The sequence below is a fragment of the Bufo bufo genome, chromosome 1 (assembly GCF_905171765.1).
Source record: "Bufo bufo chromosome 1, aBufBuf1.1, whole genome shotgun sequence".
Classification (NCBI taxonomy): Eukaryota; Metazoa; Chordata; class Amphibia; order Anura; family Bufonidae; genus Bufo; species Bufo bufo.
Window position 1 is genome coordinate 553,905,232 of NC_053389.1, and position 27,417 is coordinate 553,932,648.

The 27,417-nt window shown below is 45.2% G+C and overlaps 2 protein-coding genes across 6 annotated transcripts in view; one reads left to right on the forward strand and one right to left on the reverse strand.

Moving 5' to 3' along the window:
- Nucleotides 1-1,873, reverse strand: part of COG5 (component of oligomeric golgi complex 5) — a 413,671-nt gene extending 411,798 nt beyond the window's left edge. For all 4 annotated transcript variants that reach the window (XM_040412854.1, XM_040412847.1, XM_040412840.1 and 1 more), the window contains exon 1: nt 1,762-1,873. In XM_040412854.1, the coding sequence (XP_040268788.1) occupies nt 1,762-1,873 (112 nt within the window). The remainder of the gene's footprint in view (nt 1-1,761) is intronic.
- DUS4L (dihydrouridine synthase 4 like) overlaps nt 1,817-27,417 on the forward strand; it is a 29,937-nt gene continuing 4,336 nt past the window's right edge. Inside the window, exons 1-6 of one of the 2 annotated variants that reach the window (XM_040412897.1) lie at nt 1,817-1,966; nt 4,637-4,762; nt 4,943-5,064; nt 7,391-7,508; nt 9,961-10,083; nt 12,376-12,602. In XM_040412897.1, coding sequence (XP_040268831.1) covers nt 1,830-1,966; nt 4,637-4,762; nt 4,943-5,064; nt 7,391-7,508; nt 9,961-10,083; nt 12,376-12,602 — 853 coding nt within the window. In that variant the 5' untranslated portion in view covers nt 1,817-1,829. The other variant, XM_040412898.1, reaches the window with a different exon arrangement.

The window sequence follows — 27,417 nt, forward strand, 5'->3', positions numbered from 1 at the left end:
GGAGGCCTGTAGGAAGCTGCCATGGTGCTAGAGATATGAGCAGTCTGACACACAGCATTGCTGTCCTGTCCAGCACATAGCAGAGCTGAGTAGTCCATAGCACATAGCAGAGCTAATGGACAGTAACTAGAAGGTGACAGCACAGGGTGACAGGAAGCCTGTAGGAAGCTGCCATGGTGCTAGGGATATATTAGGGATTAGAGCAGTCTGACACACAGCAGAGCTGTCCTGTCCAGCACATAGCAGAGCTGAGTAGCCCATAGCAGATAGCAGAGCTGAGTAGCCCATAGCACATAGCAAGGCTCATGAACAGGGTGACAGGAGGCCTGTAGGAAGCTGCCATGGTGCTAGAGATATGAGCAGTCTGACACACAGCAGAGCTGTCCTGTCCAGCACATAGCAGAGCTGAGTAGTCCATAGCACATAGCAGAGCTAATGGACAGTAACTAGAAGGTGACAGCACAGGGTGACAGGAAGCCTGTAGGAAGCTGCCATGGTGCTAGGGATATATTAGGGATTAGAGCAGTCTGACACACAGCAGAGCTGTCCTGTCCAGCACATAGCAGAGCTGAGTAGCCCATAGCAGATAGCAGAGCTGAGTAGTCCATAGCACATAGCAAGGCTCATTAACAGGGTGACAGGAGGCCTGTAGGAAGCTGCCATGGTGCTAGAGATATGAGCAGTCTGACACACAGCAGAGCTGTCCTGTCCAGCACATAGCAGAGCTGAGTAGCCCATAGCAGATAGCAGAGCTGAGTAGTCCATAGCACATATCAAGGCTCATGAACAGGGTGACAGGAGGCCTGTAGGAAGCTGCCATGGTGCTAGAGATATGAGCAGTCTGACACACAGCATTGCTGTCCTGTCCAGCACATAGCAGAGCTGAGTAGTCCATAGCACATAGCAGAGCTAATGGACAGTAACTAGAAGGTGACAGCACAGGGTGACAGGAAGCCTGTAGGAAGCTGCCATGGTGCTAGGGATATATTAGGGATTAGAGCAGTCTGACACACAGCAGAGCTGTCCTGTCCAGCACATAGCAGAGCTGAGTAGCCCATAGCAGATAGCAGAGCTGAGTAGCCCATAGCACATAGCAAGGCTCATGAACAGGGTGACAGGAGGCCTGTAGGAAGCTGCCATGGTGCTAGAGATATGAGCAGTCTGACACACAGCATTGCTGTCCTGTCCAGCACATAGCAGAGCTGAGTAGTCCATAGCACATAGCAGAGCTAATGGACAGTAACTAGAAGGTGACAGCACAGGGTGACAGGAAGCCTGTAGGAAGCTGCCATGGTGCTAGGGATATATTAGGGATTAGAGCAGTCTGACACACAGCAGAGCTGTCCTGTCCAGCACATAGCAGAGCTGAGTAGCCCATAGCAGATAGCAGAGCTGAGTAGCCCATAGCACATAGCAAGGCTCATGAACAGGGTGACAGGAGGCCTGTAGGAAGCTGCCATGGTGCTAGAGATATGAGCAGTCTGACACACAGCAGAGCTGTCCTGTCCAGCACATAGCAGAGCTGAGTAGTCCATAGCACATAGCAGAGCTAATGGACAGTAACTAGAAGGTGACAGCACAGGGTGACAGGAGGCCTGTAGAAGACAGATGCAGATTAGTGATGGCTGCAGACCAGAGGTCCACTGCACACCACAGATCTAGGACTCCTGTGCTCTGACAGTGTACACAGTGCCACTAGATGCCTGCGGCCAGGGACGGGGTGTAAGCAGCCGGGCTGTCTCTCACTGCCTCCACACTTACCGTCCCGAAACATCTCCCTGACTGACGCCGCTCCTCCTATCAAGTCTGAAGAAGTCTTCTTCCCCTCCATGTTGGATACCGGACTGTCACTGCCAACCAGGAGCAACGTCATCAGCCTGCGCCCGGTGACGTCACTGGTAAACAACGTGTCCGGAAAGCAGCAGGACGTGCCGGCTGAGGGTTGTGGTGGACCGCTGCTGGGCAGGTAGTGCGGAGAATGTAACCTGCGGTGGTGCTCACACCTACTACTAATAATTACATCTGCAGGTGGCGGTATATGCACATGTAGCTGAGCTGGACGTGTTCTTGTATGTAGCAGCTTCACCTGCAGTCCTATGTAAAACTACTGATGACAGATACTGAGATCAGCTAGTTAAAGGAGCTGTCCCATTAAACATATTCTACATTTTTCTAACCAGCACCTGGCTGTGAATACTTTTGTAATTGCATAGAATTAAAAATGTATTATTGCCATTGAGTTATTCACTGAACTCTATCTGTATAGCGCCACCTGCTGCTCTTTTTCTAAATTCTCTGTCCAGCTCACTGAGCCTTCATCTGTCACCAGCTACAGCAGAAAGGACATGCCCTTGAAAAAGAGCACACCTCCTCCTTTTAATAAACCTAGCAGAGCAATTGCGATAATGAACGGGGAGATCTCTGGATCCATGTGAGGTACAGGGCTGGTTCTAGCTTTGTTAGAAAGAGGTTGTCATGTATTATGATGTCTGATTTTAATTTTTTATATCAATCATGGTATAACCTTTTAAGACCAATTGCATCGCTAGTACTAGGTAATATGTCTGTAAGTGGACCTGTCCACACAGTGCAGTTTTTACAGCCATGTCGAGGAATGGAACATAGACAAAAAAAAGCTATAAAGAAAGAGATTAAAGGGTATGTTCACACAGCTAAAATCTGCCACTAATTGAGCAGCAGAAAATGGGCGTTTAGAGCTGCATAATCTTGACAAAGGGGTTTTCTGAGATTTTTATACTGATCTGTGGGGGTCAGACACCAGGAACCATCAGCAGTTTGAGAAGACAGTGGGGCCTGCAGTAGCGCCACAGCCTTCTTCAGCTTTTCCTAGGTCAGTGACGTCACATGTAGTGTTGAGCAAACTTGTGTTTTTAAAGTTCGGCGTCTAAAGTTCGGGTTATCGAAGAATTGCATTATGGATTCCGCTACTACGGACCATAACGGAATTTAGAATCTATAACGCGATTCTTCAATAACCCGAACTTTAGACGCCGAACTTAAAACACAAGTTCGCTCAACACTAGTCACATGGCCTAGGCGCAGCTCAACCCCATTAGTCCCGGGTAAAAGTCTTGGAAGACCCCTTTAATGTTAAAAACTCCACCTTGTGCACACTGTGTAGAATGGGGGAGTTTTTTCAGTAGCTGATTTGAAAAATGCTGGAGAAGTGCCGTGTTACTTCTTTGAAGCAGACTTGATTGAGGATTTAATAGAAGTCAATGGGGACACAGAGAAACCTCAACCAAATACTCTTGTATAAACTCCTCTAAAACATCCACCAAATGAGAAATCAGCCGCCAAAAACAACCTGTTTTCGGCTACTAATCTGCTACAGATTTTTCTGCCGTGGATTTTATCTGTGTGAACATAGCCTAATACTGCTCTTATAATCCTATAAGCTGAAAAACTGAATCAGATCCGCACTGTATGAACAAGGCTGAGGCTCACATCTTAGCCTTCTCTTTTTTTAAACTGCCATGTTAAAAAAAACAACACTACATATGCAGTATACTTCTTTGTAGGCTGCCTCTGTATAGAAAAGTATAGTCCGCTATGTCTAGACAACAAGAAAGTATATGGACAAATGCCAAAAGGAGACTCTTCTGGACTGGAGCCCTATGGATGCATTTGATGTATATATGCCAGACATAGACCATTAAATGTGGTGTGAACAGAGCCTTAGTGTTATGTTGGTTTTTGGGAAACACGGTGGGGGATGTGATATTTGTGTGTGTCTGTTATTAACAACTGACGCCAGTGTCTCAAACCAAGGTTGTCGTAGAGGTCCAGAAAGCTCCAAATCCTTTCAGTTTGGGGGCTCGTCCGGGATAGAGAAGGCCATCCTCGTGTCCGGTAAGAGAGACATCCCTTTTGTCCACTGCCCGGTCCAAGGGCACTGGCCACATCTCTACCCGTGAGTTTTTATTATGTATCCGGTATACATTGTTAAGCCTTAAAAATAGACTCCGGGAGTTTATAATAAGTACTTGGAGTACTTTCATGAATAAGGCCGGCACTTGGAGTGCCACGCACGGAAAAAACTTTATCATCTGGCCGCTCTCACCACCTTCTGTAAAGGGGTGCACATTTATCTTCGTTTACGCCAGCTCTGAGCAGCCGTAGATTTCTGTTTAGGCGCATGGACTGCCGGAGGATATCATAGACCAGAATAAAATGCTGCTCTATGGTAATTTCCTCCCCAAGTTATATTTGAACTTTGCCCACAAAACTACATAGAAATCTTCTCAGCTCCTCCTGCCCTACACTATACCACCAGCAGATCAGACCCCGTGTTCAATGTCACAGGTTCCCTTTAGACCAGGGATCAGCAACCTTCGGTACTCCAGCTGTTGTGAAACTACAACTCCCAGCCTGCTCCTTTCACTTCTGTGGGAGTTCAGAGAACAGCCAAGCTAGTGTGCATGATGGGAGATGTAGTTTCACAACACCTGGCGTGCCGGAGGTTGCCTATCCCCGCTTTAGACTCTTTTAGTGAATGACAATCTCCTCTGGCAGAGATTTCCATAGTCTCACTGCTCTTACAGTAAAGAAGCCTCTTCTATATACTAGCTTACCTTTAAATACTAATCAGTGTTTTCTTATTATTATTTTCTAGGTGTTTTACTGCTGCCATGCATCTTCAGCAAGGGGATAATCAAGCATGGCCTCCACAGAACCCAGCAGATTTATTCAGCTCTAATAATATAGTAAAGATATGTGCCCCGATGGTACGGTATTCTAAGTAAGTGTTACTTAGTCAGTACTGTAAAAAGTCTTGATTCAGGCCTCCTTGTGCTTTTTCTTCTAGTTTGTATCATTGAAAATACTGGAACTCCACCAGATCCCATTAAAATCAGTGGGGTCCGCTGGCTGACCGGTCGCTTTACACTTCTGTCTGTGTTTGTCACCTTTCCTCTGCCAGGTTGGCTTTCAGGAACCTGGTGAGAAAGTATGGCTGTGATCTGTGCTATACACCGATGATTGTTGCTGCTGACTTCATCAAATCTGCTAAAGCCAGGGACAGTGAATTCACTACAAACCAAGGTGAGCAGGAAACGATATGATTACAAGGATGGTGAGTGTGTGTGGAGCCTCTGTGGACCACATCGAATCGGATGCAGCACTATAGTGTGGAAATAGAAAGCTGTTCTGAACTTGGTGGGTAACTGCCTTCTACTTCTATTGATCAGAACTGGTTGATGTTCACTCCTGCCTGGCGACGAGTTCTACATCTTTCCTGGGTGAGAACGCTGGAGTGGGAATATTCCTGAACTGATTCCTGCTAATTTGTAAGGCTAGGTTCACACAGCTTAAAATCCAACACCAGTGACAGATCCGTAGGCTAATATGCTTTTGAGATGAGTGTGTTTTTGGCTGCAGAAACATCACCAAACATATGCAAAGTACCACTAGCTGTTGACTTCATTGGAAAGCACAGCTAAAATATGCTTGAAAGAATTATCCTGCTACTTCTTAAGCATACTTGACCACAGCTATGTAAAAAATGCGACCATGTGCATGACCATGACTGAATTTTTCCATGAGAAGCTGTTGGTGGAGTTTTGAATGTGGATAACAGTGTAGAAAGTGGCCATCTTCTGCAGCAGGATCCAAAAGTTTTCATAATCAAAGTACTTCTTTGTACAATCATAACCGTGAAGGAACAGTTATGTTTGGGCTTCCATAATGTTTTTTTAGCCATATTATTCCCTGTTTCAGCTGCACAGCTAGATGCATTTCACTCAGAAGGAGGGGCGTCTCCCTTCTCCCAGCACCGTATTGCTTGACATCCTTTCACTTACTTCCCATTATGTTTGTTTTCAGCTCCGGAGCTCACAGAGCAGATAAGGAGGGGAAAATCGCACAAACACACAGGAGGCTCTTGTGATCTTCAGAAGCAGTGTAGAAGCAGTTTTTTTATCAGGCTCAGAATCTCAGCTAGCTCTGAGACACACACACACTTCCTCTCAGCTGTCTTCTGTGTCTCTGATATCAAGGGCGGATCTTGCCTGACAACAGGTAGTGGACTGAGAGTTAGGGCTCTTTCACACTTGCGTTCTTGTCTTCCGGCATAGAGTTCCGTCGTCGGGGCTCTATGCCGGAAGAATCCTGATCAGGATTATCCTAATGCATTCTGAATGGAGAGAAATCCGTTCAGGATGCATCAGGATGTCTTCAGTTCCGGAACGGAACGTTTTTTGGCCGGAGAAAATACCGCAGCATGCTGCGCTTTTTGCTCCGGCCAAAAATCCGGAACACTTGCCGCAAGGCCGGATCCGGAATTAATGCCCATTGAAAGGCATTGATCCGGATCCGGCCTTAAGCTAAACGTCGTTTCGGCGCATTGCCGGAGCCGACATTTAGCTTTTTCAGAGTGGTTACCATGGCTGCCGGGACGCTAAAGTCCTGGCAGCCATGGTAAAGTGTAGTGGGGAGCAGGGGAGCAGTATACTTACCGTCCGTGCGGCTCCCGGGGCGCTTCAGAGTGACGTCAGGGCGCCCCAAGCGCATGGATCATGTGATCGCATGGATCACGTCATCCATGCGCATGGGGCGCTCTGACGTCACTCTGGAGCGCCCCGGGAGCCGCACGGACTGTAAGTATACTGCTCCCCCGCTCCCCACTCCTACTATGGCAACCAGGACTTTAATAGCGTCCTGGGTGCCATAGTAACACTGAACGCATTTGGAAGACGGTTCCGTCTTCAAATGCTTTCAGTACACTTGCGTTTTTCCGGATCCGGCGTGTAATTCCGGCAAGTGGAGTACACGCCGGATCCGGACAACGCAAGTGTGAAAGAGGCCTTAGGTGGAAGTTAGACACCTAGTGGGCTGTTTTTTTCAGGTGGATGCAGGTATAGTTTTCAAATGAAGTGATATAGATATTTGCTAATTACACCATTCTCTATTAAATGAAATGGTGTGAAAGTCATTCTTCGCCTCAGTGATTAAAGGAGTATTCCCATCTGAGACAATGGCGGCATATCGCTAGGATATGTCCCCATTGTCTGATAGGTGCGGTTCCCTTCGTTGGGATCCGCACCTATATCGAGAACAGAGCGGGGATAGTGGTGGCTGGAGGATCCCAGGTTTCCCCGGGTCTGGCCACCATCAAGCGCTAACCCCTTAGAAGTTAATGTAAGCGCACCGTGCATGACATGTCACACCTCCCATTCATTTCTATGGGGCTGACGGAAATAGCAGTTGGTTAATGAATATAAATTAAGTAAAGAAACTGTATAGTTTAATAGGCAATGCATGTGCTCTCCTGACTCCCCCTCTCCATAACTTGTACTGTACAGCATTTTTCTCCTTTTATTTGTAGTTAGACACTTTAATCTTTATGTTCCTATTTAATGTGTATCTTTAGGAGATCAGCCGCTTGTTGTGCAGTTTGCTGCTAAAGATGCCCAGGTTTTAGCTGATGCAGCTCTTCTGGTCTGCCCATTTGCTGGAGGCATTGATATCAATTGTGGGTGTCCTCAGAGGTAAGGCTAAACGCTCCTCGTCTTGCTGTAACAATACCATTTCTATGCTGTCATTCTGCAGCATTTTTTTTTGGGGTGCTAAAAAACGGCATTAAAACTGCATGCTTTGTGGTATTTTTTATTTATTTATTCACGTGTAATATGTGTTTTTTTTTTATGCTATTTCTACAACATGCTGTGATAAAAAAAAAAAAAAAGCCATGGACTCAGAATATTCCACCAAAATTGACCTAAATGCACCTATCCAAATAAAATGCATGTGGGTACTGTGTTTATTTTCAGCTAATATCTGGATTTGGTGTTTTTTCAGAAAAAAATGCATAGAAAGAATAAACTGCCAAGAACCACCAAAGTTGAGAAAAACGCCATAAAAAAAAAAAAATAACTGTGTGAGCTTAATCCAGAATGTGTGCTAGTCTTGTTTCCAGCACAGAACTGCAATCTAGTATTGAGTTTACTAGACTAGGTGCAGACCAATGAGTTGAGGTAACAAATTAGGACACTGCTCTTGTACAAAACACATTGTTAATTTAGCCACATATTATCAACCCAATCTAAATAGTGACAGTCTTATAACTGAAAAAGGCAGTCTCTTTAGGTAGACAGACAGAGATACTGGAAGTGCTGGATTATCAGGCCTCATGAATGTTTCTTCATGCGTAAACCCTAAGGCTAGGTCTACACGATGACATTTGTCGCGCGACAGATAGGGCACAACTACACTGCAACATTTGTCGCACGACAATTTTTATAATGGCAGTCTATGGTGTCACACTGCAACATGCGACATGCTGCGATTGCGACGCGACAGTCGCAGAAAAATCCATCTCAAATTTATTTTCTGCGACTGTGTCGCAGTCGCAGCATGTTGCAGTGCGACACCATAGACTGCCATTCTAAAAATTGTCGCGCGACATTGGTGCAACAAAATGTCGCGCGACAAATGTCGTCGTATAGAACTAGCCTTACTCCACATCCAAAATCACTTCCCTGAAATGTAATACTTTATGTATCATAGGGTGAAAAGGATTTAGCACTTCTGGTGAAAACTCAGGTGAGACAGGAAGTTTACCAGATACAGCATCTGATATACTGTATTGTCTCAATGACTAATGCTAGTGTCATCTATGAAGTTTGGTAAAATGACAGTATAGATTTTCTTCTAATAATTCACACCATGGGATATCATTCTGGATAGCTTCAGTAGGTGCAGGCTTCTAGATTACAGTCTTACAGATTGGTAATGGTATACCGAGTGGAAAGGCTGTAATACAGCCACAAAAAATACATGTATTTAGGGTCCATTCACACGTCCGTTGTTTCTTTCCTGATCTGTTCCGTTTTTTGCGGAACAGATCTGGACCAGTTCTGTACCCATTCATTTTCAATGGGTCCTGAAAAAAAATCAGACATTGAGCTGTCCGATTTTTTTTTTTTTCAGGACCCATTGAAAATGAATGGGTACAGAACTGGTCCAGATCTGTTCCGCAAAAAACGGAACAGATCAGGAAAGAAACAACGGACGTGTGAATGGACCCTTATACGCGGTTTTGCCACAGTAGCAATGTTGCTCCATGCTCCAGCATCTTACCACTCTTAGTTGCACATGCCATTTGCTTGATAGAATGCGACGATTACATGCATTCAGTAGATATAAATTATTGTAGATTGTCCATCACGACACACAGGAAATGTCAACTTAGCTAATCACTGATGGTGGACCTACCTCAACCAGTAATTGGCTGAGGAGTCATTTCCTGTGTGAGAAGATAGGACCAGGAAGCACAAACCACTAGAGATGCAATGTCGTAGAACCGGAGCGACGGGAAACGGTAAGGTGAGTATCCTTTGTCTTATGCCAGTGTGAGCCAGCTTTAAATGGACGCTTCCGTCAGAAAGACATCAGGACCTTTGGCGAAATCCATACTCACTTGGTCCCTGCCGCTTGGTTCCAGCTCCCCTAAGCAGCATGTCACTTCTGGGTCACTTTCTACTTGGGGACACATCACCACTGAGGTCAGTCATTGATTGCAGTGGCGCACGTGACTCAGTCCTAGCAGGAAGTTGACAGAAGGAGGCTGGAAGTCCTGTGAAGAAAGCCAAAGAGCTGGGACTGAGCGGCAAGGACCAGGTAAGTATGGGTTTCTTCACAGGTCCCGATGTCTGTGGGTCAGATGTAAAAGAAAAAAAAATGGGACAGCGACTGTAAGGGCTGAGTTCCACATGCCATTTATCCACACTGTTACATACATGATATGACTTGGAAGATGGTGCCTTTTTTAATATTGATCAATTATTTAATCTTTTAGTTATTGTAGGTGGATGTTTCTGATCTGTGCCACTGAAGTTTATAAAATTATAAAATGTTCTGTATAGAGACCAGGTTACATCTTTTATGTGTGGAGGCTTCTATTTCATTAACAAAGGGATTCTTTTTTTTTTTCTTGAACAGATGGGCAATGTCTGAAGGTTATGGGGCATGCTTGATAAACCAGCCTCAGCTTGTCAGGGACATGGTGAAACAAGTGCACAGCCAAGTTCAAAATGAAAGATTTTCTGTCTCAATTAAAATAAGGTATGCCTGTAATTGTTGTGTTCTATATGCGGATAGATCATCAATATCGGATACAGGACAACCCCTTTAAAGGGTTTTTCTGCTTTATCCATATTGATGACCTATCCTAACCTCTGCACGGATGGATAATCTGATTAGAAAAATGGCGCATAGTGATCTGTTCTGCAAATTAGACATCACATCCCAAGCCTAGTGTGGCAAACAGTGTCTACACAAACCATCAGAAGGCGTTTGACATTGGGCCATGAGCCAGACGTCCAGCTACAGGTGTTCCATTGACCTCATGCCACAGCTCTAATAGGCTGCACAGGAAGATGGCAATGGAGGCTGAAATGAAAGTCTATCTTCTTCAGCGATGAGTTCCTGCTAGGGATCGACCGATTATCGGTTTTACTGATATTATCGGCCGATATTCCGTATTTTGACAGTTATCGGTATCGGCATCTATTTTGCCGATATTCCGATAATGTATGGGGAACCAGGATCACGCTGCTGTCAGTGCTCTCCGTGTTCCCTCAGCAGCACAGGGGAGAAGGAAGCAGTGTCTCCCTCCCCCCTGTGCTGCCGCTGCCGCCAGTGAGAGGAAGGAGGACAAGGGAAGGGGAGGGGCTGTGGCCGCTGCGCCACCAATGAAGAGAAATCTCTCATTAATTCATATACAGGAGGCGGGAGCTGGCTGCAGAATCACATAGCCGGCTCCCGATCCACGGCACCTGAGGGGTTAACTACCGCAGATCGCAGCTACCGCTCATAGAGGTCGGGAGCCGGCTATGTGATTCTGCAGCCAGCTCCCGCCTCCTGTATATGAATTAATGAGAGATTTCTCTTCATTGGTGGCGCAGTGCGCCCCCCAGTATTAATCATTGGTGGCGCAGTGCGCCCCCCACCCCCATCCCAGTATTAAAAACATTGGTGGCGCAGTGCGCCCCCCCACCCCAGTATTAATCATTGGTGGCAGTGGCCACAGGATCCCCTGCTTCTCCGATCGGAGCCCCAGCAGTGTAATCCTGGGGCTCCGATCGGTTACCATGGCAGCCAGGACGCTATTGAAGCCCTGGCTGCCATGTTCAGCTCCATGCACAGAGCTGCAGGGACAGTGTGAGCTCCTATTCACCCTGATAGAGATCTATCAGGGTGAATAGGACAAGGGTTCTAGTCCCTAAGGGGGCTAAAAGTTTGTAAAAAAAAAAAATGAAAAAAAACACCAATATTAAGTATAAATGAAAGAAAGATTTAAAAAATAAAAATACATGTTAACAATAAACATATTCATTTTCAGCAGATTTGTGTAGGAATTATTTTTTTTCCAAAAATTAAAATGACCAGAATATCGGTATAAATTATCGGCTATCGGCCTGATAGTTCACAAATTATCGGTATCGGCCCTAAAAAATCAATATCGGTCGATCCCTAGTTCCTGCCTTTGTCTCAGATGCACTGATAGCCAGAGATTGGTCTGGAGACCACGCGGGCAAGGGCATGAAGAGGCCTTCACAAGCGAATGTCACACTGGACTTACTCCCGGTTTTATGGTGGTAGTCTTCATTTCAGTTACACTAAGAGCTTGGCATTACATTGATTTGGCTGTCAAACCAGTGGTACGGCTATTTCTCCAAAGTGTCTCAGAAGCCGTTTTTCAACAGGACAACACCAGGCCGCTGTTGTTTACTGTGAGCAACTTGCATGACCTAAACATGCTAGCAGGGCCTGATGCAGACTTGTCTTTCATCAAGCACACAAGGGATGTCATTGGTCGGCAGTTGCAAAGGGAGCTGCCAGCAGTGGATCTTGATGATTTGTGTGCTCAGTTGCATTCAGCATAGCAGAATATCCCTCAGACAACCCTTAATAATTTCATTAAAATCATGCAAAGGCGTATAAGTGCATGTATTTCTGCCCGTGGTGCTTATACTTGATGCTGAATAAAGCAAGATCATTAACATAGGATCTATTGATCCTGTGATTTCCATAATTTCCATGACTTTTTCTTCTTGGTGTTGCAGCTCACTTGACACTGTTACCTCCACATAGGTCACAGAGCATGCCTAGAAAGTTGCCTTCCTTTTTATTGTGTCTATGTCTCCGGCCCGTTTGACTGCTGTAAACATATATCTCTAAAACTGGAAGTCTTGACATAGAATTAGGCTTAGTGGTCAGTGCAAAAACTGCACAATTTTAGGATTTTTTTATATATTTTTTTTAAATATGGATAATGACATGAAAAATTTCAAATTGCCAAACGTTGTCAAATAAATATACAAAACAGAAAATCTGTGATCTTTGTCATTTTAGAATCCATTCAGACATTACAAGAACAGTTGACCTTTGTCGGAAAGCAGAGGCTGCCGGTGTTTCCTGGATCACTGTGCATGGGAGACTGTCTGAAGAAAGGCATCAGCCTGTTCACTACGATGCAATAAAAGTCATTAAGGACAGCTTATCAATACCTGTTGTGGCTAACGGAGACATCAAAAGTTTAAAAGAAGCAGAAGATATTCATCAGTTAACAGGAGCCGATGGTAAATTGCTGCTGAATTTAAAATTTTTTTTGTACAAGTAACATTTTCTATATTTTAACAGGTACACCCCCTTGTTTGCAAAGTCTTTTGTGTTGTCCACACAGAGGTCCTGTCCATAAGATGGCGGCTGATGGGGGGGTCATGTGACCAGGCAGATCACCTCCATGGGATGTTTTCTCCATTCAAACACAGTGCACCGGGTGGCAGGTAAAGTGTATTTGATTTGAGGAGACATCACATTGAGGTGATTTGCCTGGTCACATGCCTCCATCAGCCGCCATCTTATGGACAGGACCTCTGTGTGGACAACACAAAAGTCTTTGTAAACAAGATGGTATAACTGATACAATATAGAAAATGGTGCAGAATTTTAACAAAGGCTATAAGAGTAAATGCCATATAATCATCTCACACACACATTGGACAACAGTACCTAGAAAATGGCCAACCCATTTAATGTGTTACAGGAAAAAAATTATTCAAATGGTAAATCTGCAGCAAAAAAAAAGAAAAAGAGAAATGATAAAATTTCACCTCCATTTTGCTTTCATTCCTGTGGAATACCTAAAGGGTTAACAAAATTTTAAAAAATCAGTTTTGAATAGTCCGAGGGGTGTAGTTTCTGAAATGTGGTAATTTATTATGAAAAAAAAATTGGTTCCGACTCGAAGGCGAGTTGGGATCCAAGTTTTAAAATGTTTTTTCAGTTAAAAAAAATCAAATACCGGAGTTATTCACCGAAGTCTTGCGAGACTTTTTGAATAACTGACTTTGCCTTGTCAGAGGCAGTACATTTTTAATGCTGTACAGAGACGGCTCTCCATACAGCATTATACCGAAGTTTTGAGCAAAGCGACTTCGGACCTAGGATCCGAAGCTTGCTTCGCTCATCCCTAGTTGACACAGTGGTCCACACCCACTGCCGTAACAGAGCAGAAGAAGCTGAGCAGATTCATATAGTGGGGAAAGACGCAGTAAAACTTGTAATTTATACATTGAAATCTCTGCTCTTTCTCACTTAAGTTGTACACGGGGTCATTCTTATCAGTGATTGATAGCATTCCCTCTATAACTGTGTATACATAGATAGCTCTCAGTCACTGATAGTTTTGCACAGGTATTAACCCTTTAATAATCTTCAGCCTTAAAGGGGTTGTCCCATGACTAATGTAAAAATTAAAATCAGACATCATATAGTACATGACAACCTCTTTCTAACAAAGCCAGGACCAGCCCTGTACCTCACATGGATACAGAGATCTCCACATTCATTGCTCTGCGAGATTTATATCAAGCTTGCAGCTCAAGGGGAGTGTCTTTTCTGCTACAGCTGAGGGGGCGTGTCCATGCTCTTCCTATCACAGCTCTGGAGGCAGTTGAAGGATGAAACTGAGCATGTGCGACCTCAGTGAGCAGGACAAAGAAATAAGAAAACAGCAGGTGGCGCTATACAGATACATTCTATTGAATAACTTTATGCTAAATTTTTTATTACATACAATTTTAAAAGTATTCAGATCCAGGTGCTAGTTTGAAAACTGTAGAATATTTTTCGTGGGATAACCCCTTTAATGATCAGACACAGTTTTGTGATTTAGTACACATTGTGGTTTAACGACCCTAACTATTTTATTTGTTGGACTGCCAAAATTATTTTTGCGACACTTTTTTCTATGACACTTTTATTAATGTGGTTTTCTAGAGAATTTTGTTTCTTTTTTTTTTCTTTTCTCTTTTCAAACTATAACTATTAATATTAACCGCCTCCGGACCGCCTAACGCAGGATCGCGTTCCGGAGGCAGCAGCGCTGCGCACAGTCACGCATATACGCGTCATCTCGCGAGACGCGAGATTTCGCTCAAAGCCGGCCCGCGCATGCGCATCGCGGGCCGGCAAAAGTTAGAGGACAAGTTCGTCACCAGCCTGCCAGCAACGATCATTGGCTGGCAGGCTGGTGATTTTCAAAAAAACGAATCAGAAGCCACATAACACATCATATTAGTAAATATGATGTGTTAAATGGCTTGTCTGCTCCTCTGCTGGTCCTTTTCGTCGGTTGGATCCAGCAGAGGAGCAGACATCACTGTGAGTACCCACCAAACACTACCCTTAGCCCCATATCACCTTCCATCACCCCCATCATCCAAATTAACCCCTTGATCGCCCCCTGTCAATCACTTAGTGAAAGACAAAAAGTGATTAGTGTAAACTGACACTTTTTTTTTCACTAGTATTGACTGTTAGGTTTTAGGGATAGTTTAGGCCCCTTGGTTAGGTAGTTAGCGATCGGTTAGCGCCCAGCCCACCGCACCGCAGTCACTGATTCGCTGATTAGCGTATCGCTAATCAGCATTTGTACTTTTATAGTATCTGTAAGTGATCAAAACTGATCACGGTCAGATCTATAATTGTATTAGTGTCACCTTAGCTCGCCCTCCACCCAAAGCGCAGTGTTTGCCCGATCAGGCCTGATCGGTCGCCCACACGTGCGTTCACCCACGCCCGCCCCACCGCAGTGACAAAAAATATATTTTTTTTTGATCACTGCACATTCATTTTACACGCACTGCGGCGATAAAAAAATCAGTTTTGATATTTTTTATCAACCGCAGCGGCCTCCGGTACTTCGCTAGCCTCCCCTTTGTAAGACAGGCTTGCTTTTTTTCTTGGGTAGTCTCAGGGAATACCCCTAAATTTAGTAGTCCAAATGTCAAACAGGGGGTATTCTTCTGAAGAGGCCTACAGGATTCTGACCCAGTCGGATGAGGAATGGGAACCCTCATCTGACGAATCTAGCGGGTCAGAATATGAACCTGTAGAAAGCAGTGGCTCTCTGACCCAAAGTTCGGACGAGGAGGTGGAGGTCCCTGATAGAACCAGGCGTACCCGGCCCCGTGTCGCTAGACCACAGGTTGCGCAGGATCCGCTTCAAGAGCAGCAGAGTGGGGCTGGCGCTGCCGGATCACGTGGTGAGGCATACACCAGCAGCGCAGCCCTCCCTGGACCTAGTACCAGCACTGCCGTACAACATGGTGACGTGGCGAGCACCAGAAGGGCAGTTGAAGCTGGTACGGTGGCACGTGCAGTAGTTACCCCGTCGCAGCCACCGCACAGACAGGCCCGTAGAGCCCCTAGAATCCCTGAGGTGCTGGCAAACCCTGATTGGCAGTCACCAACTTCAGCCGCACCATTAGTTCCCCCTTTCACCGCCCAGTCTGGAGTTCGGGTTGAGACGGCTCAAATCGGTTCGGCCCTGGGATTTTTTGTAGGGGTGCACCGAAATTCCGGCAGCCGAAAATATCGGCCGAAAATGCACCTAATCCACTTCGGCCGATATTGTTACATATCGGCCGAAAATATGGGGTGTGGGATTTGTCACCCACCATCTGCGGGCGGGCGCCGGGCGGGCGGTTTACTTTGTCACTGCATCTTTATTTTACCTTACAATCGTGACGCTCCAGTAACTAACAACTCTGCAGGCAGAGCGGAGGCCGGCGTAACGTCACTTACTCACGTGCCGCGCCTGCTCCGCCTCCTTCATTCATAAAGTGGGCGGAGCAGGTGCGTCACGTGAATAAGTGACGTTACGCCGCCCTCCGCTCTGCCTGCAGAGTTGTTACCGGAGCGTCACGATTGTAAGGTAAAATAAAGATGCAGTGAGTGATGCTGTGAGCAGCAGGGCTGGGGCTGTTATGGGTAGGGGGATCGGTCTATGGCACTGTTATGGGGAGGGGGGATCTGTGCACTGTTATGGGGAAAGGGATCTGTGCACTGTTATGGGGAAAGGGATCTGTGCACTGTTATGCCCATAACAGTGCACATATCCCCTTTCCATAACAGTGCACAGATCCCCCTCTCCATAACAGCGCCACCCACAGATCCCCCTCTCCATAACAGCGCCACCCACAGATCCCCCTCTCCATAACAGCGCCACCCACAGATCCCCCTCTCCATAACAGCGCCACCCACAGATCCCCCTCTCCATAACAGCGCCACCCACAGATCCCCCTCTCCATAACAGCGCCACCCACAGATCCCCCTCTCCATAACAGCGCCACCCACAGATCCCCCTCTCCATAACAGCGCCACCCACAGATCCCCCTCTCCATAACAGCGCCACCCACAGATCCCCCTCTCCATAACAGCACCACCCACAGATGAATTTCATTCATGAAAAAGAATTATTAATAAAATCATTAAAAAAAAAGTATTTTAAAAGTATTTGGGCAAAAAGGCAGTTTCGGTTTTCGGTCAAGGGCATCCTGAATTTTCGGTTTCGGACCAGAATTTTCATTTCGGTGCACCCCTAATTTTTTGAGCTGTTCTTGACTGCAGGGCTCTTGGACTTAGTCGTGGCAGAGACAAACCGGTATGCCACACAATTTATATCCGCCAACCCGGGAAGCTTTTATGCCCAGCCTTTCCGGTGGAAACCAGTCCAAGTTTCCGAATTTAATTTTTTTTTTGGGCCTTCTCCTCAACATGGGTTTAACTAAAAAGCATGAATTGCGGTCATATTGGTCCACGAACCCGATTCATCACATGCCCATGTTCTCTGCTGCTATATCCAGGGCACGATTTGAGGCCATCCTCCGTTTCCTGCATTTTAGCGACAACACCACCTCCCGTCCCAGAGGCCACCCAGCTTTTGACCGGCTCCACAAAATTCGGCCCCTCATAGACCACTTCAACCAGAAATTTGCAGATTTGTATACCCCAGAGCAAAACATCTGCGTAGACGAGTCCCTAATACATTTTACCGGGCGCCTTGGCTTCAAACAATACATCCCAAGCAAGCGTGCCCGGTATGGGGTCAAATTGTATAAGCTCTGTGAAAGGGCCACAGGCTATACCCACAAATTTCGGATCTATGAGGGAAAAGATCAGACCCTGGAGCCGGTCGGTTGCCCTGACTACCTGGGGAGCAGTGGGAAGACAGTCTGGGACTTGGTGTCACCCTTATTCGGCAAGGGGTACCATCTTTATGTGGACAATTTCTACACAAGTGTGGCCCTCTTTAGGCATTTGTTTCTAGAACGGATTTGCGCCTGTGGCACCGCGCGAACTAGTCGCGTGGGCTTCCCCCAACGGCTCGTTACCACCCGTCTTGCAAGGGGGGGGAGGGCTGCCTTGTGTAACGAAGAACTGCTCGCGGTGAAATGGAGAGACAAGCGTGACGTTTACATGCTCTCCTCCATTCACGCAGACACGACAATACAAATTGAGCGAGCAACCCGTGTCATTGAAAAACCCCTCTCAGTCCACGACTATAATTTGCTCATGGGAGGGGTGGACTTCAATGACCAGATGTTGTCTCCGTATTTAGTTTCCCGCAGAACCAGACGCTGGTATAAGAAGGTGTCTGTATATTTAATTCAATTGGCTCTGTACAATAGTTTTGTTCTCTACAGTAAGGCTGGGAGAACACGATCCTTCCTCAAATTCCAGGAAGAGATCATCGAGAACCTCCTGTATCCAGAAGGTTCCGTGGCCCCAACCACCAGTGTAGTTAGCCGTCTACACGAGCGACATTTCCCCAGTGTCGTTCCTGGTACCTCAACCCAACCGTCAGCCCGAAAAAGATGTCGTGTCTGTAGCAGTAGTGGAATAAGGCGTGACACCCGCTATTTCTGTCCTGACTGTCCTGACCACCCTGCCCTATGCTTTGGAGAGTGTTTCCGGAAGTACCACACACAGGTACACTTAGCATAGGGATTGCATCTCACAGGACAGGCACACAGGGCTATTAGGGCCCTTTTACTCACAGCTGCTGCAAACCTCTCCTTTCACCTGGGATAAAGTGCATAACGTACTTCGCCACATCTTTGGGCGATTTGCGCTTTGCACATTGTCCCATGGGGAAGGAGAGGTTTGTTCTATAAAGGTAAAAAAATTACCGGTAAGTAAAAAAGTTAACGTTCAGTTAAAAAAGTTAAAAAAAGTTTATATGTTCTGTTCAAAAGTTAATGAATTTATTGCGTTGCGGCCTGGTTTTTTCTTTTTTGTTTTGTTTTTTTTACCTTCCAGGTGGACCAACCGATCGACTAGCTGCAGCACTGATGTGCATTCTGACAGAAGCATTGCGCTGCTGTCAGATTACACGCAAGTCGGTGTATGCGGCGCTGCAAGACGAGATTTCTCCTCTGCAGTAAAAGATACGTTTGCCGAGGCATATGAGCTGAGGAGGTGGCGGTGTTCATATACTTTGGCAAACACTTTGTATATATAAAAAAAAAAATCCCGGCAAGGATTTATTCATCCACATCGATTGATGTGAATGGAGAAATCTGGTTTGCCAGGGCATACGAGCTAAGTGGGTATGGATGTTGGGCGGAGCTCCTATGTCCTGGCAGACGCCTTTCCCCTCCTTTTTCTTTTTTTGGCAGAGATTTTTTCATCCACATTGATCGATGCGAATGAAGAAATCTGTGCAATTCATTTTTTTCTTTCAGCCCAGAGGCTGAACGGAAAAAAAATATCTCATTACCCGTATGCTCAATATAAGGAGAATAGCAGAAACTCTTAATGCTGGGCATACATGTAATGATTGCGGAGACCCTCAAATGCCAGGGCAGTACAAACACCCCACAAATAACACCATTTTGGAAAGAAGACACCCCAAGGTATTCGCTGAGGGGCATATTGAGTCCATGAAAGATTGAAATTTTTGTCCCAAGTTAGCGGAAAGGGAGACTTTGTGAGAAAAAAAATCAATTTCCGCTAACTTGTGCCAAATTTTTTTTTTTTTCTATGAACTCGCCATGCCCCTCATTGAATACCTTGGGGTGTCTTCTTTCCAAAATGGGGTCACATGTGGGGTATTTATACTGCCCTGGCATTTTAGGGGCCCCAAAGCGTGAGAGGAAGTCTGGTATCCAAATGTCTAAAAATGCCCTCCTAAAAGGAATTTGGGCACCTTTGCGCATCTAGGCTGCAAAAAAGTGTCACACATGTGGTATAGCCGTACTCAGGAGAAGTTGGGGAATGTGTTTTGGGGTGTCATTTTACATATACCCATGCTGGGTGAGAGAAATATCTTGGTCAAATGCCAACTTTGTATAAAAAAATGGGAAAAGTTGTCTTTTGCCAAGATATTTCTCTCACCCAGCATGGGTATATGTAAAATGACACCCCAAAACACATTGCCCAACTTCTCCTGAATACGGAGATACCACATGTGTGACACTTTTTTGCAGCCTAGGTGGGCAAAGGGGCCCACATTCCAAAGAGCACCTTTCGGATTTCACCGGCCATTTTTTACAGAATTTGATTTCAAACTCCTTACCACACATTTGGGCCCCTAGAATGCCAGGGCAGTATAACTACCCCACAAGTGACCCCATTTTGGAAAGAAGACACCCCAAGGTATTCCGTGAGGGGCATGGCGAGTTCCTAGAATTTTTCATTTTTTGTCACAAGTTAGTGGAAAATGATGATTTTTTATTTATTTTTTTCTTTCTCACAAAGTCTCATATTCCACTAACTTGTGACAAAAAATAAAAACTTCCATGAACTCACTATGCCCATCAGCGAATACCTTGGGGTGTCTTCTTTCCAAAATGGGGTCACTTGTGGGGTAGTTATACTGCCCTGGCATTCTAGGGGCCCAAATGTGTGGTAAGGAGTTTAAAATCAAATTCTGTAAAAAATGGCCGGTGAAATCCGAAAGGTGCTCTTTGGAATGTGGGCCCCTTTGTCCACCTAGGCTGCAAAAAAGTGTCACACATGTGGTATCTCCGTATTCAGGAGAAGTTGGGGAATGTGTTTTTGGGTGTCATTTTACATATACCCATGCTGGGTGAGAGAAATATCTTGGCAAAAGACAACTTTTCCCATTTTTTTATACAAAGTTGGCATTTGACCAAGATATTTCTCTCACCCAGCATGGGTATATGTAAAATGACACCCCAAAACACATTCCCCAACTTCTCCTGATTACGGAGATACCACATGTGTGACACTTTTTTGCAGCCTAGGTGGGCAAAGGGGCCCACATTCCAAAGAGCACCTTTCGGATTTCACCGGCCATTTTTTACAGAATTTGATTTCAAACTACTTCGCACACATTTGGGCCCCTAGAATGCCAGGGCAGTATAACTACCCCACAAGTGACCCCATTTTGGAAAGAAGACACCCCAAGGTATTCGCTGATGGGCATAGTGAGTTCATAGAACTTTTTATTTTTTGTCACAAGTTAGTGGAATATGAGACTTTGTAAGAAAATAAAAAATCATCATTTTCCGCTAACTTGTGACAAAAAATAAAAAGTTCTATGAACTCACTATGTCCATCAGCGAATACCTTAGGGTGTCTACTTTCCGAAATGGGGTCATTTGTGGGGTGTTTGTACTGTCTGGGCATTGTAGAACCTCAGGAAACATGACAGGTGCTCAGAAAGTCAGAGCTGCTTCAAAAAGCGGAAATTCACATTTTTGTACTATAAACGCTATAACTTTTACCCAAACCATTTTTTTTTTTACCCAAACATTTTTTTTTTATCAAAGACATGTAGAACAATAAATTTAGAGCAAAATTTATATATGGATGTCGTTTTTTTTGCAAAATTTTACAACTGAAAGTGAAAAATGTCATTTTTTTGCAAAAAAATCGTTAAATTTCGATTAATAACAAAAAAAAGTAAAAATGTCAGCAGCAATGAAATACCACCAAATGAAAGCTCTATTAGTAAGAAGAAAAGGAGGTAAAATTCATTTGGGTGGTAAGTTGCATGACCGAGCAATAAACAGTGAAAGTAGGGTAGGTCAGAAGTGTAAAAAGTGGCCTGGTCTTTAAGGGTGTTTAAGCCATAGGGGCTGAGGTGGTTAAGATGGGTTCCCTATTTTGTGTCATGTATAATATGTATAGTTTTATGGCATGGGCATTAACGATTTTACATTTTTTTCTGTTATTTGTAGTTTATTATATTTTTTTTTACTTATGATATGACCCCCAAGAGGTCACTAAAAGACCCCATGAGGGACACTTTTTTGTTTGTTTTTTATCCAAAGGAGTTCCAGTTATGGGGGAAACAGTCTTCTTTGGGGGCACTGCACATAGGCAGAGCTGATCAGGGTCTTTTAAGAACCTGCAACTCTGCTGTAGCCAAGACACCTGGCAATATTTTAACTACATAGCGCTCACTGAGTGCTATGTACGGAAGAAAGGTGAATGCAGAAGTGGTAATAAACTGCAGGAGCTTTACCTGTACCTTGCTACAGATTTAAGCCCGGCACCAAGCTCCGTACATGTATGGCTCTTGGTCTGTATAAAGTTAAGTTCATATCACAGACCAGCACCACTACAACATAACTTTTGATAATAGTTCTAAAAAGTAACATCGTATCACCTCCTATAACCTATAGGAAATCCAGTACTGTGTAGAAGAGAAGGAAATATTTATCTTTATTCCTCTCCCTATTCCTATTGGGTCCCTACCTAAGAACGGAATAGCCGCCCCAATAGGGGCGATCCCTTGTCAGGAACCTCATGGACACCCTATTGAGTCCCTGACACACAAAAGAATACCATTACCATAGTACCTAAATACTCATAGATGTCCAGTAATCAAGTCCAAGTCATAAGGTTCTATTAGTAACACCATACTAAATTTCAATCCTTAGATATATTAGACTTCCAAAAAATGAAAATAAAACGGTATAATAGATATTTTTAACAGGTCACGCTACGTTCCAACGCATTTCGCTGTGCCAATCAGGCACTAGCTCATCAGGGGACAAAGTCCAAATGGGAATATGTCCATGTAGATAAATTTAAGAATGTGCTTAGAAAATAAAGAAAGTCAAAATAATAATAAGGTGGAGTGTAACCACTAATAAGATATCATAAATCAAGCATAAGTGTCGACAGCCTAGGATATAAGTAACTCTAATGTGACCATATCAACCTTATCAGGAGACCCCCTTAATAGCGCCAGATAATCAATATATGAGTCTCAAATGTTAATAAACCAATATACATATTTTGAGCCCGGGGCCATATACTTGCACATATGTAGCATATAGATGTAGGAGTTCTTATGGTGAGATCACCGTCCCAACATTTAGGCTGATGGTGCCTTGGTAATCTTCGGGGGCCCCTGTAGCACAAAATAGGGTTACAGCGCTGTATCAGATGTGAATGCCGGTCCTCGGTATGGATTGGCGTCTGGTATATCAGCGCGCTTTTTTAAAGACGCATCTCTCAGTATTGTGTCACGACGTCAGCGCGCAAGTTGACGTGGCCTGACGTCACGACGCACGCGGCGGTGCTTTCCACTGCTTGGGCAGTCAGTACTATGCTGTATAGGAAACAACAGCAACTTTATTTAAAATAACAGCAGTGATTGTCATTTTGGTCAGTGCCATAGCGGTCAAATTCCCCTTTTTAAAAAGCGTGCCGATATACCAGATGCTGATCCATACCGAGGACCGAAATTCACATCTGCTACAGCACTGTAACCCTATTTTGTGCTATCGGTGCCCCCGGGGATCACCAAGGCACTATCAGCCTATATGTTGGGACGGCGATCTCACCATAAGAACTCCTACATCTATATGCTACATATGCGCAAGTATATGGCCCTAGTGGCCAGGCTCAAAATACAGGTGAAACTCAAAAAATTCAAATATCATGCAAAAGTCCATTTATTTCAGTAATGCAACTTAAAATTTGAATTTTGTGAAAAGGTTCACTATTCTAGGCTCAGTGTCACACTCTAGTCAGCTAATTAATCCATACCCCCTGAGCAAAGGGTACCTGAGATTGTGACTTTGGGGTTTCATAAGCTGTAAGCCTGTCACAACCAGACAGCTGAGAAGCTCTGACAGAAGCTTTTCAGAACCTCCTCCTTGAGTTTTCTTTGTTTTGGTTTTCAGTTCCTCATCTCGTTAGCCTCTCTCAGCTGTCATGTGTTTGGACTGATTGCATCCCTTTAAATTCCTCCCCATAATGCTATAGTGTGCGGCTTATACAACTTCCTGGAGTGTGTGTGCATGCTGTTCCTATTGCCCAGTCTTCTACAAAGATAAGTGCTGTACTTTTATTTGTGATTTTCTGTTTGCTGGATCTCAGTTGACCCTGACTCCCTCTGTGTCTAGTGTAGGGAGCCGGTGGTCGTGTCCCCTCACTATTGTAGGGTGTTCAGGTGGTAGATAGTCGAGGTACGTGGATATGCGACCATCCACCTTTGGGGTGTTCGCATAGGCTGAGCAGTCAGGGAGAGTGACAGGTCTCATGCAGGGGTCTCCCTTTTGTTCCTTAGTTTTGGATCCAGTGAGTCATAGATTTTTTTGCTTTGTCTTGTTTCCTGTACACCATCCATGACATTATAAGCCGCCAAAACCGTCTCAAGCATGGATCCGGTTTCACTTTTGGCTGAACGCTTCCAGGGTCTTTTATTGGAGGTAGCTGATCTCTGTAAGACTTTTTCTCAGTTTCAAGTGACCGGTTCAGCTTGCGTTCATGGAGTTTGTTCTGAGCCTAAGATCTCGCTCCCGGATACGTTCTCCGGGGGTAGTGAGAATTTTGTGCGTTTTAGAGAGGCTTGCAAACTCCATTTTCGCCTTCTTCCCCATTCCTCTGGTGATGAGTAACGGAGGGTGGGGATCATTATATCGCTGCTCAGGGGTAACGCTCAGTCCTGGGCCTTTTCGCTGCCGGAGGGGGCACGCCCCCTCCGTTCAGTGGATGAATTCTTTTTAGCCCTGGGTCAGATATATGATGATCTGGATCGTATTGCTCTGGCTGAGTCTAGACTACGTCTGTTATGCCAGGGTAAACAATCCGCAGAGATATACTGCTCAGAATTTCGGAGATGGGCAGCTGATACTGGTTGGAATGATGCTGCACTCCGAAGTCAATTTTGCCATGGTCTTTCAGAGGGATTGAAAGATGCATTTTCCTTTCATGAGAGGCCTATCTCCTTGGACTCTGCTATGTCTCAGGCCGTTCGTATTGACAGGCGTCTTAGAGAGAGAGGAGAGATCTCTCCTTCCTGTCATACTCAGTCCCGGGACAGTGCAGCGGTCTCATTCTGTGCGCAGGGGTCTCAGTCGCTGTCAGTCCCTTCTGAGCAGGAGCCCATGCAGCTGGGGTTGATTGCCTCTGACAATAGAAGATTCAGCCTGCACGGGAGGGTTTGTTTTTGTTGTGGAGGTATAAATCATTTGGCAAATGTTTGTCCCTCTAGGAGATACAGGCAGTTTTCTGGGAGTAATAAAGAAACAAAAAGGAAAAAATCTTTTAAAAATGTTCCGTCTGTTACTATTGGCAGGGTTGAGGTGGAAATTGAAGGTTTTCCGTTTGCTTGTAGTTCCCGTTTTGTCCTGCCTGCTAGGGTGGCGCTAGAGAGCAAGAGCCTTTTTTGTGAGATTTTTGTGGATAGTGGAGCAGCTGTCAATCTCATTGATAATCAATTTGCAATAACTCATGGTTTCCAGGTATGCACTTTGGGAAAGGATATTCCTGTTTTTGCTATTGATTCCGCTCCACTTTCTCAAAAATAATTAAAGGGCATAGTTCACAATATCCGTTTAATTGTGAGTGATGCTCATGTTGAGGATGTGTCATGTTTCGTCCTTAGCGGTTTGCCTACTCCTCTAGTGTTGGGGCTACCCTGGCTCACTAAACATAACCCCACCATTGATTGGCAAGCTAGGCAAATAAATGGTTGGAGTAACTTTTGCAGAGAGAATTGCCTCACGACATCTGTTTCAGAGGTTTCTACTAAGACTGTACCACCTTTCCTCTCTGAATTTTCGGATGTCTTCTCTGAGAGTGGAGTTCAGGATTTGCCCCCGCACAGGGAGTACGATTGCCCTATTAATCTCATCCCAGGCGCCAAGCTGCCTAAATCTCGTTTATACAATCTTTCCCAACCTGAGAGGGTCGCTATGCGTGCTTACATCTCTGAGTCTGAGAAAAGGACACATACGACCCTCGAAGTCACCTGTTGCCGCTGGTTTTTTCTTTGTTAAGAAGAAAGATGGTTCTTTAAGACCTTGTCTGGATTTCAGGGAGCTGAACAGTATCACTATTCGTGACCCTTATCCGCTTCCTCTGATCCTGGACCTGTTTAACCAGGTTGTTGGGGCTAAAGTCTTTTCCAAATTAGACCTAAGAGGGGCATACAACTTGGTCAGGGTCAGAGAAGGAGATGAATGGAAGACGGCCTTCAATACCCCTGAGGGCCATTTTGAGAATTTGGTTATGCCTTTTGGTTTGATGAATGCCCCAGCCGTTTTTCAGCATTTCGTGAACAGCATTTTTTATCATTTAATGGGAAAATTTGTATTCGTGTATTTGGATGACATTTTGATTTTTTCTCCTGATTTCAAAACTCATAAGGAACACTTACGTCAGGTCTTGCTCATCCTGCGGGAGAATAAATTATACGCGAAACTGGAAAAATGTGTGTTTGCGGTTCCAGAGGTTCAATTTCTGGGGTTTCTTCTCTCCGCTTCTGGTTTTCGCATGGACCCCGAGAAGGTCCGCGCTGTGCTTGAGTGTGAGCTTCCTGAAAATCAGAAGGCGCTGATGCGTTTTTTGGGCTTTGCCAATTATTACAGGAAGTTTATTTTGAATTATTCCTCTGTTGTTAAACCACTCACTGATATGACCAGAAAGGGGGTAGATTTTTCTTCCTGGTCGGTAGAGGCGCGTAAGGCCTTTTCTAATATCAAGGAGAGTTTTGCTTCCGCTCCCATCCTGGTACAACCTGATATTTCTTTACCCTTCATAGTTTAGGTTGATGCTTCAGAGGTAGGTGTGGGTGCGGTCTTGTCTCAGGGTTCCTCTCCTGCCAAATGGCGACCGTGTGCCTTTTTCTCAAAGAAACTCTCCGCCGCAGAGAGAAATTACGATGTGGGAGATAGGGAATTGTTGGCCATCAAGTTGGCTTTTGAGGAATGGCGCCATTGGCTAGAGGGAGCCAGACACCCTATTACCGTGTTTACTGACCATAAAAATCTGGCCTACTTGGAGTCAGCCAAGCGTCTGAACCCGAGACAGGCCAGATGGTCTTTGTTCTTTTCAAGGTTTAATTTTGTTGTCACGTTCTGCCCTGGGGTTAAGAATGTGAAGGCAGATGCCCTGTCACGTTGTTTTCCGGGAGGTGGGAATTTTGAAGACCCGGGTCCCATTTTGGCTGAAGGTGTGGTGGTCTCTGCTCTTTTTCCTGAATTGGAGGCAGAGGTGCAGGCAGCCCAGTCGGAGGCTCCTGATCTTTGTCCTCCTGGGAGGTTGTTTGTGCCTCTCGCTTTGAGACACAAGATTTTTAAGGAACACCACGATACGGTCCTTGCTGGGCACCCGGGGGCAAGAGCCACACTGGATCTCATCGCTCGGAGATTCTGGTGGCCTGCGCTTCGTAAGTCGGTTGAGGGTTTTGTGGCAGCCTGCGAGACTTGCGCTCGTGCCAAAGTCCCTCATTCACGGCCATCAGGTCCTCTCCTTCCCTTACCCATTTTTTCCCGTCCTTGGACACATCTGTCCATGGACTTCATAACGGACCTGCCTCGTTCCTCGGGGAAGACTGTGATTCTGGTGGTGGTGGACCGTTTTAGCAAAATGGTGCATTTCATCCCTTTTCCTGGTTTGCCCAATGCTAAGACGCTGGCGCAGGCATTTATTGATCACATTGTCAAATTGCATGGTATTCCTTCAGACATAGTCTCTGATAGGGGCACGCAGTTTGTTTCCAGATTCTGGAAGGCTTTCTGTTCTCGCTTGGGGTTTCGGTTGTCATTCTCTTCTGCTTTCCACCCGCAGTCGAATGGGCAGACAGAGCGCGTCAATCAGAATCTGGAGACATATCTG